The following is a 16,212-nucleotide window of genomic DNA, read 5'->3' as shown; positions in this document are numbered from 1 at the left end:
ACAAAACAGTAAAACTGAGAGACCTACGGGGCTCCACAGCGCTTTGGCGTTGCTAGCCGTAGGATCACGATCACGTGACGTTTGTTTGGGCTGCTGCTCCGCAGAACAATCTACGCCACCTGTGGTTAATTGGGCCTCGATTGTTTATTGGGCCTGCAAACTGGTTTTAGCGAGCGAAGCGTAAAACATAGCTGCGTGCGTAGCCTAAAAAACGTAGATGCGTGTGTCCCCATAGCAGCGCCACCCAGTTATTCTTGTATCCGGTGCTAAAAAAAAGCTATTCTTGTATTTGTTTTGTCACATCTTTCATATGCACTATTTATTTCAAAAAACCCTAAGCAGTCATCTGGCTAATTCTATTCCCGATGACGTCATTACTTTGTCATATAAAATATGTGTGTTAGGTCATGCAAATTTAATTCATATCTTTTACATTTTCAAAAGGTTACATGATATTTTATCATTCTATCGTAACATGGGCGGGCGCAGCAACGCGCGTCATCATGATCTAGTTACTTTCAAAAAGAAGGAAAGCTAATAAGAATTGGGATGATGATGTGAGTTTTCTTTTTAAAATGCCATATGCACATTGAATATTTAAAAGCTGTCATCTTAATTATCTCTCAATTCAAAAAGATTTGCCTTGTGTTTTTTTTACAAAAGCTGTTTAGAATGCCACGTGAGTAGTATAATAATTTGTAAAAAGTTTAATGTAAGTAGTGAAAAACATATAAAAGGGTCACATGAGCGTTTTCCCTGAATATACGGTAATAGTTGCCATGGGCATAAAGTAATCAATGGTGGAGCTAGCGAATTTTCAAAGCCTGGGCACACCATAAGCTAAAGTTTTATTTGGTCTACCAAACACCAAGTATCATATATTTGGACAAACGTCATGTGTAATATACATGGTAATGTTTCATAATCACATAATTACTACAAATATCAGATAACTTGCTAAACAATAGCCACACAACCAAACCAAATAATTTCGGAACTGAATAAACAAGTCTATGAGTTGCAAACAAAAAAGCAAGTGTGTGTGTGTTTATAACTCTCTTTTTGGGTATTTTCAAACAACCCGCAGCATAAAACAATATTCAGAATATTAGTCTTAGTTTGTACGTCTTTTGTTGGTTTCGTTGGTATACCCCAAGAAATCGATATATGCTCCACCAAGCGATCTCCCTCCCACTGATTTCCCCCCTCCCTCCGAAAACCAACACCGGTTTTAATTCATCACTAGACCCATACGTCCCATGCCAAAAAAAAAACCAAACCAAACTTTCCATATTTTCATCGCACCCTTCCATATAAGACGCCAATCAAATCATATCGAAGGGTGGGTTTAAAAGCTTCCATCCAAAACATATCGCATCACAAAAAACTTCCATAAACAACAACTATGATATCGCATCGCAATCAAATCTTTTCGCTATTTCCATTGCAATCAAACATATGCCGATCAAACACACTCTTTCCAAATCCACCTTTTTTCAAATCTCTCTACTACTATAGGGGCAGTATTTACCTCATTTCATTTGTTCGCTAGCCTCCCTCCCCATTGATCGATCCACCTCGTCATCTCTTCACCGATTTTTTTTGACAAAACCCCACCTCCCATTTATGGTTTTTATTTATTTATCATTGTTCTTTTTCCTAACATACCCAATTAACCGACCATCTCACATATCCCAAACGGATCCAGCTTGCCTGCTCCCTCCTCATGCTCCCATCCGTGCTCCCATCTTATCCTATGGTTGTCTATTTTTCTTTTTCCTTTTTAATCTAATCATCTCCCCCCCTGATTTTAAGGGGGTGGGGCCGGGTCTTATTTTGTTCCAATTAAATTAAGCCACGTATGCGGGAGCACGGATGGGCACACGAGGAGGGAGCAGGCAAGTCTCGTCCATCTCAAACGAACCCGTCCTCAACAGAATCACAACTTTCCATCTTCGTGGCTCCTACCAATGGAATGATGGCGCACGGGGACTTTTTCCGCTCGGGACTGTTTCTGCACGTAACTTTGACATACCATCATGACAGATTTCCGATTGGGGCTGTCTGTGGACGTACCAGTTTGGGATTGACTCCCATCGCGCCCCTGCCCCGCCGCCGGCCAGCTCCACGGCACACAACGCCCCTACCGGTGAATCGGCTCTACTGCGTACCCCGCGCGATATAGCATCCCCCGTCCCACCGTCCTCTGCCCAGTTCGATTTCTGATGGGTCTGGTGCTCTCACGGCACCCCGACCTGCAAGCTCCTTGTCGCGACTGTTCCATAGCCTCCTACACCTACGTGCAGCTGATGGTGCATTGCTACACGCCTACAGGCCACGGATGATAGGTTGGACACGCAACTCTTGCATCTTTCATCATACACATACATTACTAATCTGATCAATTTTCCAATCAGATCACGGTCGATTTTTTTCTCAAAATATCTGAACAGCTAGATCCGTCTTATCTTATAACAATCTGCATTAGTCCAAGAACAAGAATGGCGAGTAAGTAATACACGCATTTGTAACCATGACACTCGAGGAGAGAAGGGACACAAAGGAATTGGTGGCAGCACTGATGAACGGATAGTAAGGAATTGGTGGTGTCAACACTAAGGAGGACAAACCATGCACCTTCCATTTTATGAATGAATCGGCCAGTATATAAAAATATAATACAAGTTTATCCAAATATTGTCCAGGGTAATTAAGCAGATATCATACAATCTCAACCATCGACTTTAATAGAGCATGTGGATCCATAAGAAATCCTGGTAGTATTTAGTCATACGTCAAATTAGCTTTGTATTGTTTCTATTGTGCTTCCTTAGCAAAGCACGGGCAATGTGTTGCAATAATAACAATGGATAGTGTGTAGTATGCCAATATTACAACATAGTAATTAGAGAAAAAAAGGTGTGTACACGATTCGATGCAAATACTACAGCATAGTAGTTTGAGTACTATCAGGCCAGGTTATATCAGAGTTATAATTTGAGTACTGTCAGGAGATGTTATATTGGTCTTTAACAGAATATCATGTATACAATTTTTGCAGGTTTTATTCCGGACTACGGCACTGATTCGTTCGTGGTCGCCACTCACCCAGACGGAGGCCAGGGAGCATTTGGTTACTGGGTCTGTCCGTTGGGAGATGGTAGCTCGGGATATCTTCAACCGGTTTGGATGGCGGTCATGTAATAGGATAGGCATTTAGTGTTCCTATCTACTTTACCCAGCCGGCTGTGGCATCTTGATTTGGCTAGTTGTTGTTTCTAGCCTTTTTTTGGCTCTGTGTGAGCTTTTTTTTTACTTTTTTACGACCATTGGAACCATGTTGGCACTACTTCTTTTTTAATAAGAGGGCCGTATGCATCGTTCTGATGCAGAGGCCGGGGTTTCTCCCCCTTTTCAAAAAAAAAGGAGATGTTATATTGGTGAGATAAATTGACAATGTTGATTTGTAGCCAATTTTGTAGTTTAAGTAGTCCATTGTCTGCTATTACGCGAAGCATGACAAGGCTTGTTTTCTTCAAACCTTTCCTAGACTCTACTAATAGTCCTACCCTCTTTTTTTTTACCTTTTGGTGCAGGCTTCCTTGATTTATATAAGTATGAGCGAAAGCTACTCATGAACACGGTTTACTTTAGAGGAAAGATATAAAAGTTCAGACATCCCACAATGTTATTACAGTCTGTCCATTCCATTTAAATTTCAGGACGGATCTTAATTCCTCAAGAATGATGTGGTTCTGGAGTCTACTGTTAATCTCTTTTGTCGTAGATGTTTGACCAACTTACTGGTTGCTCCTTCCCATTTTCTATGATGTTTCTCAGTCCTAAGTATCTGTATAGTCCAAATTGGAGTTACTTTGTTTACACTCATTTTATCGTGTCAGATCACCAATGGTGACAGCAGAGTCACAACGGTGGTGTCAACCGTGATGTTACTGCAGTGGCTGCAGGTGATTGTAGTTCAGCCTGAGACCAAGCAGCACCATCCTGCATATTTTCATTTTTTTTCGTTCCAAGTATTGTAAGTGCCAAATTTATTTATGTTATTTTGTACAGATTGGAAGCATAAATATTCAAAGTTGATTGGTTATGTAAAGCAGTAGGAGCACACACTATAAAAAAATACTTCACTCTTTAACACATGTACTAATTTGATTGATTATTTCGTACATCTTTAAATGACATGATGGCACTTAGGGACTGATAACACTCATATAAAAAAGTTACTTTCAATTAGAGTTGCTGAAAAGTACCCCTAATTAAATTTATTAGTATATTCTAATGCAATGTCGCTCATGAAATGTTTGTAGCTAAACATGTACCCCATTGTATAAGGGGCTTTTCTGCTCTTTACGACATATGGTCTGTATATGTACTGGCCACTGGCCCTCAGTAAATGACAGTTGCCCACTTATCCAACATGGTATCAGTTGCCAGGTTCCTCTTCCTCTCCCGCACGCTGCAGCTCCGTGCCTAGCTTTCCCGTCGCCGGCCATCTCCTTCCTCGTTGCCGGCCATCTTCTCTACGCCCGGCAGCCCCTGCCTGCGCCTATCGAGCTCGCCCACGCCCAGGTCGTGCCCTCCCCGCCCGGCTGCGCCCAGGCCCTGCCCCGGCCGCGCCCAGGACCTGCCCCGGCCGCGCGCAGGCCGCGCCCCGGCTGCGTCCCGGCCTCAATGAAGCCGGCCATCTCCTTCCTCGTTGCCGGCCATCTTCTCTACGCCCGGCAGCCCCTGCCTGCGCCTATCGAGCTTGCCCACGCCCAGGCCGTGCCCTCCCCGCCCGGCTGCGCCCAGGCCCTGCCCCGGCCGCGTCCAGGACCTGCCCCGGCCGCGCCCAGGACCTGCCCCGGCTGCGTCCCGGCCTCGTCCCGGCCGTGCCCACCTCGTCCGCCTGCGCTTGGGCGGAGCCCTGCTCCTGCCGCTGGCTGCTGCCGCGGGCTGTGTCTCTGGCTGCTGCTGCTGCTGCTTAACCTGCTGTCGCTGGAGCGGCCCAGGGCCGGCGCTCTTCATGGCCTCCCGATTCTCCACTCGGGGCTAGCGTGAGGTTCTCCCCCCGATTCAGATCGGGGAGCGTTGACTTATCCAAAAAAACAGAGGTGATACATTAGAGTTCCATCATGTCTTCCTCGGGCTACGTTGCCATTCCTAGGTGCTCCGTGATCTTCGATGACACCAACTATGCTGAGTTTGTGGGGTTCATGCGCATCCATATGCGTGGCCTTTTTCTATGGGGTGTTCTTTCTGGCGAGATCCCCTGTCCGCCATGCCCCGTTGCACCTGTGGCCCCAATCTCACCGGTGCCGCCGGTCCTTACTGCTGATGCTTCTCAGGCTGACCGGGATGCTGCCAAGACTCTGGATGATGCTGCGGTTGATGTTTATGATCAGCAGGTATCTGCTTATTTCGATGCTCTCTCTGTGTACCGGGATGGTCTGTCTGCTTACACTCAATGGTGCAATGATGATGCTCGAGCGGCTGCCGTTCTCACTGCGAGTGTCCTCCCCCAGTTTGCTTCAGAGTTCATGGGACTTGGCATAGTTGCAGTGATGTGGGCTTATCTTTGTCAGCGCTATCAGCCCTCTGGTGATGCTCTCTACCTATATGTGGTGCGTCAGGAGCACGCCCTTCAGCAAGGTGATTCCTCTGTTGATGAGTTCTATTCACAGTGCTCTGCCATCTGGCGTCAGTTTGACTCTCTTCGGACAGTTGTCTGTGGCACTTGTCGTTGCTGTCAGACTACTCGGTCTGATCTGGAGTTTCAGTGGATTCATGAGTTCTTATCTCGTCTCCGCTCTGAGTTTGAGCCGCGGCGTGCTCACTTACTTGCTCGTGGCCGTGTTCCTATCTCAGAGGTGCTTGCTGAGCTTCGTGCCGAAGAGACCCGCCTTCGCTCTGCTGGTCTGCTGGTGGTCCCGTCTGTGTTGGCTGCTCGGGCTCCTGTGTCATCAGCTCGGCTCACCGCTCCACCGCTCCTTCCCACACCTTCCGGGGGTGGGTCGCCCTGCTTATACTGAGAGGGGCACGTCGCGCCGTGACACCGTCTGTGGTTACTGCTCCCGGCCAGGTCACCCAGAGTCTGATTGTCGCTAGAAGAAGCGAGATCAGAGGCGCTCCCTCTCCAGCGGGACTCCTGTGTCTTCCCCGACTCCATCACTCACTGACCAAGATATTGTGCGCCTAAAGCGTCTTCTTGCTTCCTCGGGATCCTCATGGACTGGCTCTGCTGCTGCTGTGACTGCATCCTCTTCCTCACCATCACCGACATCTACACAGTCAGGTACTTCCTCGTGGGTTCTGGATTCTGGAGCCTCCTTTCATATGTCTTCTGATTCTTCCGCGTTGTCTTCTCTCCGACCTCTTGATTCGCGTGTTAATGTTCTTACTGCCGATGGCACATCTCTTCCTGTTGCTAGTCGTGGTATTCTTTCCACTCCCTCCTTTTTTGTTCCGAGTGTTTCTCATGTTCCTCGTCTTACCATGAACCTTTTTTCCGCTGCCCAACTTACTGATTCTGGTTGTCGTGTCATTCTTGACACCGACTCTTGCTCCATTCAGGATCGTCGCACCAAGGCCTTGGTTGGTGCTGGCCCTCGGCGCCGTGAGTCAGAGGGCCTTTGGGAGGTTGACTGGCTGTGTGTTCTTTCCACTGCCATCACTTCTGCCAGCTCTCATGCTCTTGCTGCCTCTTCGTCCGCGTCCTTCCAGCAGTGGCATCATCGCCTTGGTCACATCTGTGGTTCTCGCTTATCTTCTTTAGTTCGTCAGGGCCTCTTAGGGTCTGTATCTGGAGATGTCTCCTTATATTGTAATGGTTGCAGACTTGGCAAACAGACTCAGTTACCTTATCCTACCAGTGAGTCTGTATCTCAACGTCCTTTTGACTTAGTTCATTCTGATGTCTGGGGTCCTGCTCCCTTTGATTCGAAAGGTGGTCATCACTATTATGTTTTGTTTATTGATGATTTCTCTCGCTACACTTGGCTCTACTTCATGAAATCTCGTAGTGAGGTTCTCCCTATATACAAACGCTTTGCTGCCATGGTTCACACCCAGTTTGCCGCGCCCATTCGCACTTTTCGTGCTGACTCTGCTGGAGAGTATATCTCTCAGCTGTTGCGTAGTTTTCTCACGGAACAGGGTACTCTTGCCCAGTTCTCGTGTCCTAGGGCTCATGCTCAGAATAGCGTTGCCGAACGAAAGCATCGTCATTTACTTGAGATGGCTCGTGCGCTGATGATTGCTGCTTCCCTTCCACCCCATTTTTGGGCTGAGGCTGTTTCCGCATCCACCTATCTCATTAACATTCAGCCCTCGTTTGCTCTGCAAGGTGGTATTCCTATGGAGTGTCTCACTGGTCGCTCTCCTGACTACTCTGCTCTTCGTATGTTTGGATGCGTGTGCTATGTTCTTCTTGCCCCCCGAGAACGCACCAAACTGACTGCTCAGTCGGTTGAGTGTGTTTTCCTTGGCTACAGTGATGAGCACAAGGGATATCAATGTTGGGATCCTGTGGGTCGTCGCTTGCGCATCTCTCGTGATGTGACTTTTGACGAGTCTCATTCTTACTACCCACGTTCTTCTTCCTCGATTTTCTCTGTCAACGATCTTTCTTTCCTTCTCCTTCCCGATACACCCCGCTACGTGCCTCCTGTGTCGCCTCTTTCTCCGGCACCTCTCATTTATTCTCATTCACCACCGACCCCGTCTTCTCCATCCTCCTCCTCCACCTCTCCACCATCATCTCCAGTCCGTCGTCCTCTCTCCCCGTTCCCTCTCCACTATACTCGTCGCCCTCGTCCTGAGGATGTCTCCTCTGACGCGCCTTCCACCTCTGGTGTCCCTCTCCTCACGCCTCCCCCGGTCCACAACCTCCGGGCTCGGCCTCGCCCCCCGCCTGATCGCTACTCTCCTGATCGGTATGGTCTCTCCGTTATTGCTGAGCCCACTCCTATCGGACTGCCATGACTCAACCTGAATGGCATCTTGCGATGGCCGAAGAGCTTGCTGCCCTTGAGCGCTCTGGCACATGGGAGCTGGTTTTCCTCCCTTTCGGTGTTCGTCCCATCACCTGTAAGTGGGTCTACAAGATTAAGACTCGCTCTGATGGTTCTCTTGAGCGATACAAAACTCGTCTTGTGGCCCGTGGTTTTCAGCAGGAGCAGGGACGCGATTATAATGAGACATTCGCTCCTGTGGCTCACATGACCACTGTCCGCACTCTCCTTGCTGTGGCTTCTGTTCGTCAGTGGTCTATCTCCCAACTTGATGTCCAGAACGCTTTTCTCAATGGGGAGTTGCGTGAGGAGGTTTACATGCAGCCACCACCGGGGTACTATGCTCCTGACGGTATGGTCTGTCGACTTCGCCGCTCCCTCTATGGCCTTAAGCAGGCCCCTCGCGCCTTGTTTGAGCGCTTCGCCTCTGTGGTTACTGCCGCTGGTTTCTCGCCCAGTGATCATGACCCCGCGCTGTTTGTCCACACGTCTCCTCGTGGTCGGACTCTTCTCCTTCTCTATATTGATGACATGATCATTACTAGTGAAGACTCTGAGTACATTGCCTTTGTTAAGGCTCGCCTTCGAGACCAGTTCCTCATGACTGATCTTGGTCCTCTTTGCTATTTTCTTGGAATTAAGGTCTCCTTGACCTCTGATGGCTTCTACATCTCCCAAGCACTTATCCAACATTCCTCACAACAGCAAGGCACTAGCCTATAGATTCTCTGCAAAAATGTTTCTGGCAGAGCCAATCGCGCGAAAAATCATTGTGCTAAAATAGCTGGTATAAATGATCTCAGGAATTGACATAACTCACCGTGTGGAACTTTCTCCATTTTCTGTCCCTTTGAGGCAGTCTTTCGTAGAAATGGTGCTGTCTGATTGATCCCATGGCCGTCTATTGATCGGTGCCTAATTTTTTTGAGCTCCTCATTTATTCCTCTGAAGTGCATTGCATGGTTGGCTGTCCCAATCATAGGAACTTACAGCCACAACTTCTGTATAAAAAAAGTATGCGTGCCAAGACCAAGACAAAGACTTGGTAAATATCTTAGACCATACATATATTTCGCTTGTGGGTGAGAAGTATGTACGTGTGAAACATACTTCTACATGTCGTTGTGTACAGTGGGTCGGGCGCCGCCATTTTATGTCAACGCCCACCAATGTGAAGCAGTTGATGGTCGGCTACAAATGACATGGACCGAAAAGGAGCAATGGGGGCAAGGAGCTAGGGTCTGGAGTTTGCACGAGCGGCGACATCAGATGGTGATTGGGAGGGTAGGATGTCTCGACAATATCAATCCCGATCTTGATTAACACAAACAAGCATGTTTAGCTTGCTTTACTCCAGAATAATCTACTTGATGCTATTTTACTATTAATTTTGTTCATAATATTATTTCTTTTCATTTTACTTTTAAATTTAGCTCACGACATCAGGTCCAAATTTAATGATGTTATTACTTCAATTTTAACTTTAATTTCAGAATGAACTAATAAGCTGAACTAGGTTGACTCGGGACTACATCTCATGTTCCAAGTTCCAAATTGACATCCTGGAAAAGCCTACCCTCAATTGATTCATTGTTCGACATGTTGTTCATTGTTTTTGAAGCTCACCATGCCGAATGACCATTGGTTGTGATGTCAAAATAGAGCGTGTGGACATGTGAAGAGTCATGAGAATGCTTATCATATTAGAGCATCTCCAGCCGCGCCCCAACAAGGCCCCCCAGGTGACTTTTCGGTTGCCGGCATCAAAAAATCGGCCTAGTCGCGTCCCCAAGGGCCCAATTTTCGCCGGCTCGGCCGAAATTGGCGCTGGCGGACTCAACCCGAAACCGGCGCGCTGGGGGCGCTCGGGGCGCCGGGCGAATCGTTTTTGGCGCGAAAGAGCCATGGGCCCTCCTTGCCAGCAACTCGTCTCGCTTCTCGCCGCTTCGTCATCCTCATCGCCTCGTTTCCCGCGGCGAATCAATGCCAAAGCTGCCGCGCCGGTCAGCCTCCGCCATTGATGCCTCACGGGCGGCGCAGTGAAGGCGTGACGACGCGCGTCCCCGCGCATGCCATGCGTAGACGAGGCGGCCACGCGTGCTCGCGCCGCCTCCGCCTATATAAGCCGCCCCCAACGCGCCGGTGGCACACACAGAGTCTCCACCGCCGACGCGCCCTCTCTCCCCTTCCTCCCTCTCCCCTCGCCGTCCCAGTTCAAAGAAGTGGCGGAACGATTCCCAGGCGACGACGCGGCGGCGAACGGCTTCGACCGCCGCCACCTTCACGAGGACGAAGCTCGGCTCCTCTTCGAGGCCGAGTACCTGGTCCCGCCGGACATGCGTGTGCCCGGGGCGTGGAGAATCAGCGCCGGCAGGGCCCCAGTGCCACCACCGCCCACCGGGGCGGCGCGTCGTGCGGAGGTCGCGCGTATCCGCGCCTCTCTACCGCGGGCGGTGAGGGAGGGGCCGCGCTACGTCCCCGACAGCCCGCTTTGAGAGTCGTACTTCCGCCGCCGTCACGCCGAGCAGCTCGAGGCCACCAACGGCGTCGTGCCCTCCGGCAGGCTCAACTCCGAGGGGGCGGCGCCGATGGTGGGGCGTGCCCGGCCGCACGCTGGAGGCCGTCCTCAAGTACATCGAGGGCGGCAACACGCTGAGGCTGGAGTACCCCTCTCTCCCCGTCCTTCTCTCGCCGCCGTGGGAGCTCGTGGACGCCGAGGCGCATGGACCCCGGGGCGTCCTCCTCTTTGTCCGGTCGGTCGACCGGCTCTCCCTGCCTCTGCCCCGTCAAGCCGGAGCCCCAGGACACGCCCGTCAAGCCGGAGCCCCAGGACACGCCTGTCAGCCGGCGCACCCGCAGCTCCGGTATCCGCATCGCCGACTCCACCCCCGCTTCCGGGCGCCTCGTCCTTGTCGCGCCCAAACCGGAGCCCAGTCTCCCCCCGAAGTACGAGGAGATAGACCGGCGCGGCTTCTCCGACGCGGACGCCCTGCGGTGGGCGCGCGACGACTACCTCCGGACTGAGATGACCCGACAGACCCGGGCCCTGGAGCAGATCGCCGCCCGCAAGCGTGGGCGCGAGGACGAGCACGGCGTCGTGATCCTCGACAGCGACGAGGACGCCGCCGGACCGTCCAACCCGCAGCGCCAACCGGGGGAGGGTTGCAGCAGGGACGGCGGCCACGACAGAGGCGGCCATGACGACGACGATGACGACGACGGCGGCGGCGACTACACGCGATTCTACAGCCTCCTCGGCATGTAGAACTGCAAGGACGGCGGCCGGCGAGGAGCGGCGAGGCGAGCGAGACGGCGGGCGGGCCTAGTAGTGTGTTTTTCTTTTTGTAAAATACTTTAAATATGTATGAGCGGGCGTGTTTGTGCCGTGTTTGGTTTAATTTGGTTTGAAGTCACCGAAATATGCATGAACTCGCCGTATTTGTGCCGTTCAAAAAAATCCCGTGGGCGTCACGACTGGGTGGCATCACGCCCCCAGCGCGCGTTTTGCGCCGGTGCGCCCCTAGGAGGCGCCTCCTGGGGGGCCAACGGTTGGAGATGCTCTTAGGGAAGTGTATTATTGTTTGATCTTCCGTTGCAACGCACGGGCATGTTTAATAATAGTCCTAATACTAATAGCTTAGTTATTTTAAAAAAGCTTAATTATTTTTTCGAAACTAAAAAGCTTAATTATTGATATATATTTAGGCTTGTGTTGGACCCACCTAGGGTCCAATGGTCGTGTTGGGCTTGGCCTGCGCTGCAACGCTCACGCCGGACTGCCGGTGGAGAGCCCAATCCCAATATCCTAGGTCTTTTCATCAGCCCTCAAGAAAAAAAAAAGCTTTCCGCCACCGCCTGCCGCCTGCCGCGACGGGGCCCTCTCCGCCGCCGGCAAATCCCGCGCGTCCTCACTGCTTCTTCTCGAACGGTGGCTCCGGCCGCCAGAGCAGGAATCAGGTGCGCGCTGCTTGTCCTGACTGAATAATTAGTTCGTGAGCGAGAGCTTCCTCCAAATAATTACTGGCTGGGATGTGAGGCAGAGCGTGGCAACTCGCGGTGGTAATTAACCTGCTAATCGGTAAATGCTACTGAAATTCGGTAAATGCCTAGCTGCTAATCTTGCAATTAGCTAATAGTCAAGACCTGCTAAATGCTAATACTTAAAAGTGGTACGTTTCAAGCTACTAATCTTGCAATTAACTAATGGCCAGGGCTCGTGATGCAGTTGCAATCTGACTGTACTGTTTACTGCCATCAGTATGCTTCGCCCTGTTGAATGAGACAACCTGATTGTTCTCCGTCTTATTTAGAGAGGAAATTATGAATTGACATGGTATACTTTTGGGGTGGTTCTTTCTTTTTGTGCGTAAGATACATGTTACCGTTCGATTTTAGAGCTAAATTCTGTACAACGACTTAATGTCTTCTTGACAAGAGCAAGACAATAGCCTGTAGATTCTCTGTAAAAATCTCATCGGCAAAGCCAAGCGCATGGAAAATCATTGTACTACTAAAATAGCGGAGTATAAACAATCTCAAGAATTTCCTTGCATAACTCACCATGTGAAATCTTCTCTATTTTCTGCCCCTTTGACTTTGAACATCGGCTGAGACAGGAAAATGGAACGGAGGGGGGCCAAGTGTTGCTAAGCCTTGTTGGGGAGGGCCAGTCCATCAAAATAGACTAATTTTAGCAGCAAAAATATCATTGTTTACATACATATTAGGCTTAAATCAGTGATGTTAGGGGGGAGGCCCCCAGCTGGTCCCCCCCCCCCCTCCTGTCTCCACCACTGCCTTCGAGTCAGTGTCTGATTGAAATGGTGGTGTCCTGTTCCCATGGCCATCCATTGATTGGTGCCTGATTTTTTGAGCTCCTCATTTATTCCTCTAAAATCCATTGCATGGTTGGCTGTCCCAATCATCAGAACTTCAAGCCACAGCTTCCGTATAAGAAAAGCATGTGTGCCAAAAACAAGACTAAGACTTGGAAAGTATCATAGACCATACATACATTTCGCTTGTGGGTGAACTCAAGCTGAACTACTCCCCCCATTCCATTGTTGTTCCCATCCTGTAGCTAGCTGCTCTTTCCTCGTCTAACCAATATGGCTGCCAAGCTTGGGCATCTCGCCCGAGCCGCTGCAGCAATACTCTGCCTGTTGATTTTCCATGTAGCACTGTCTGATTCCCTTGCTAAGGCGAGTGTATCAGGTGGGACTGGAACCTGCATCAGCTGGGAGCGGGATGCGCTTCTGTCCTTCAAGGCAGGCCTTCTCGACCCTGCTGGCCGTCTCTCGTCATGGCAAGGTGAAGATTGTTGCCAGTGGGAGGGAGTCCAGTGCAGCAGCAGAACAGGCCAAGTTGTCAGGCTCGACCTCCGCAACACCTACAAAGATGGCAACAACAAGTACAACAGCCTGAACTTGTCGAGAGATGAGATGAGCTCTTCTTTGGCTGATTTGCAACAGTTGAGGTATCTTGATCTGAGTGGGAATAACTTCAGTCGCACAAGCATACCTATGTTTGTGGGCTCTCTGGAGAACCTAAGGTACCTCAACCTCTCATGGTCAGGCTTTGGTGGGAGAATACCTTACCAACTCGGCAATCTCTCAAATTTGCAATATCTTGATGTTAGAGGGAATAATTACTATTATCTTGATAGCAATTATTCCAACCTGTATGTGGTGGATCTTGCATGGTTGAAGCATCTCCCATTGTTGAGTAATCTTGACATGAGCGGTGTGGACCTCAGTTCTGTGAGGGATTGGTTCAACATGGTTAACATGCTTTCTTCTCTGAAAGTGCTTCGCTTAGAAGACTGTGGCCTTACCAGCACGGTGTCTGATACTTCAAAAGCAAACCTCACACATCTCGAAGTCCTTGATCTGTCAGCCAACCTGTTTAACACATCACTAGAACACAGTTGGTTTTGGGATCTCACAAGCCTTAAGGAGCTTCACCTCTCCCAGGGCGAGTGGCATGGACATATTCCTCAAGAACTAGGAAACATGACGTCCCTTGAAGTCATAGATTTTAGTAAAACTGATCTTCTGGGTTTGATACCAAGTAACTTACAAAAGTTGTGCAATCTGAAAGTGCTAAATTTCGAAGATGTCAACATTAATGCAAGCATTGGGGAGTTTATGGATCGATTTCCTAGGTGCTCATGGACTACATTACAAGTGTTGTCATTAGCGAATACAAATTTGACAGGAAACCTACCAATCTGGATTGGGAACATGACCAGTCTCAGTGATCTTTTAGCCAGAGAAAACATGATAACTGGTGGTGTACCACTAGGAATTGGAGCACTTGGTAACTTGACAGATTTGGATCTCGGCTACAATAAACTTAATGGTGTGGTCACGAAGGATCATTTTTCTGGCTTATTGAGTTTAGAGTCTCTGGACTTTGAAGGCAACTCCTTGAAAATTGATATTGAACCAAATTGGGTTGCTCCTTTTAGACTAAAGAGAATAAACTTACAGTCATGTTCAGTGGGGCCCCGTTTTCCAGGGTGGCTTAGATGGCAGACCGACATGGATTCTGTTCTTCTTGATTATACAAATTTGGATGATGTTATTCCTGATTGGTTCTGGGTGACATTTTCCCGAGCTCAGTACTTGTACGCACGAGGAAATATGTTGCGTGGTTCATTACCGGCAAATCTACAGCACATGTCAGCTTTAGCTATAGCCCTCGGGTCCAATAACCTTACAGGTCAAGTTCCATGGCTCCCTATAAATATATCATTCTTGGATTTGTCTTCAAACTCTTTCTCAGGGCTATTGCCAGTAGAGCTAAAAGCTCCATGGATCATGGAGTTGGATCTGGCAAATAATAAAATTACAGGCACTATTCCATCATCTATGTGCCAATTGACTCGTCTGGTACGGTTGGATCTATCAGGGAACAGTTTGACAGGAGATGTTATGCAGTGCTGGAAGGAGTCAGATAACAATTCTTCAGTGTCCAGCTTAATCTCTGCAGATCAATTTGGTTCCTCAATGTATAATCTAGCTTTGAACAACAATGATCTCTCAGGTGAATTCCCTAAATTTCTTCAGAGGGCCTCACAATTGATGTTCCTGGATCTTTCATACAATAGGTTATTTGGATCATTGCCAAAGTGGTTACCAGAAAAAATGCCACACTTGGAAATCTTGAAGGTGAGATCAAACATGTTTAGTGGTCATATTCCTAAGAACCTTACTTGCCTTGAAAGTCTTCATTATTTGGACTTGGCCCATAACAATATATCAGGAGGCATACCATGGTCGCTATCAAACTTGAAAGCAATGAGGGGAGTGTCTAAGAATGTGATAGACTATGTTTATGTGCACAGCATGTCAGTAATCACAAAAGGCCAAACACGTGAATATAAATTTCAAACCTACCATCTACTGGTGTATATTGATATTTCATGTAACAGTTTAACAGGACATATTCCAGAGGAGATAAGTTTGCTCATCAGGCTCACCAGTCTGAATTTATCAAGTAATCAGTTGATAGGCAAAATCCCAAATCAGATTGGTGATCTAAAGCAGTTGGAGTCCCTCGATCTGTCCTACAACAAGTTTTCTGGTGAAATCCCATCGGGTTTGTCGGCTCTAACCTCTCTGAGTGACTTGAGCCTATCACACAACAACTTATCAGGCGCTATCCCATCCGGGCCGCAGCTGCAAGCTCTCGACAACCAGATGAACATCTACATCGGCAACCCCCATCTATGTGGCTACCCTCTCTCCAAGAACTGCTCTGCTAGTACTATTGATGCAGAGCAAAGTGTCAACCATGAAGATGCAGATCATATCGCGTATCTCTACCTTGGGATGGGCATAGGATTTGTGACCGGCCTTTGGGTTGTGTTCTGCACCATGTTATTGAGGAGAACCTGGGCGATTGCCTACTTTCAGATCATTGACAAGCTGTATGATGAGGCTTATGTGCGAGTTGCTATAACTTGGGCTCACCTGATGAAGAAAACCCATGATGACGCAACGTGAGGAGCCCGTAGCAGGTGCAGCTCAACTGCTCAAGACTTGTATGTTAGTACTTTGTAATTTGAAGACTAAGCACTACTATGGTGTGTGTACTGCTACTACGTACTAGTTTCTGGTGCTATTATGAGTTACCTGTGAAGGGGTACTTAATGTACTGTAGCACGGTATATTGTATGGGCTGATTGGAGCGGAAA

The 16,212-nt window shown here is 48.8% G+C and overlaps 1 protein-coding gene across 1 annotated transcript; it reads left to right on the top strand.

Annotated features, from left to right (window-relative positions):
• Positions 1-13,031: 13,031 nt before the first annotated feature.
• Positions 13,032-16,212, top strand: LOC123087398 (receptor-like protein EIX2). The gene has a single exon (XM_044509399.1). The coding sequence runs from the start codon at positions 13,121-13,123 to the stop codon at positions 16,019-16,021; it is 2,901 nt and encodes a 966-aa protein (XP_044365334.1). The 5' UTR covers positions 13,032-13,120; the 3' UTR covers positions 16,022-16,212.

The sequence above is a fragment of the Triticum aestivum genome, chromosome 4A (genome assembly GCF_018294505.1).
Source record: "Triticum aestivum cultivar Chinese Spring chromosome 4A, IWGSC CS RefSeq v2.1, whole genome shotgun sequence".
In the NCBI taxonomy this organism is placed as follows: Eukaryota; Viridiplantae; Streptophyta; class Magnoliopsida; order Poales; family Poaceae; genus Triticum; species Triticum aestivum.
Note: the sequence above shows the minus strand (reverse complement) of the source record. Positions and strands in the feature narration are given on the sequence as shown.

Excerpts from the sequence above, each read along its gene's own strand:
- LOC123087398 (XM_044509399.1), top strand. The coding sequence starts at position 13,121 with ATGGCTGCCAAGCTTGGGCATCTCGCCCGAGCCGCTGCAGCAATACTC.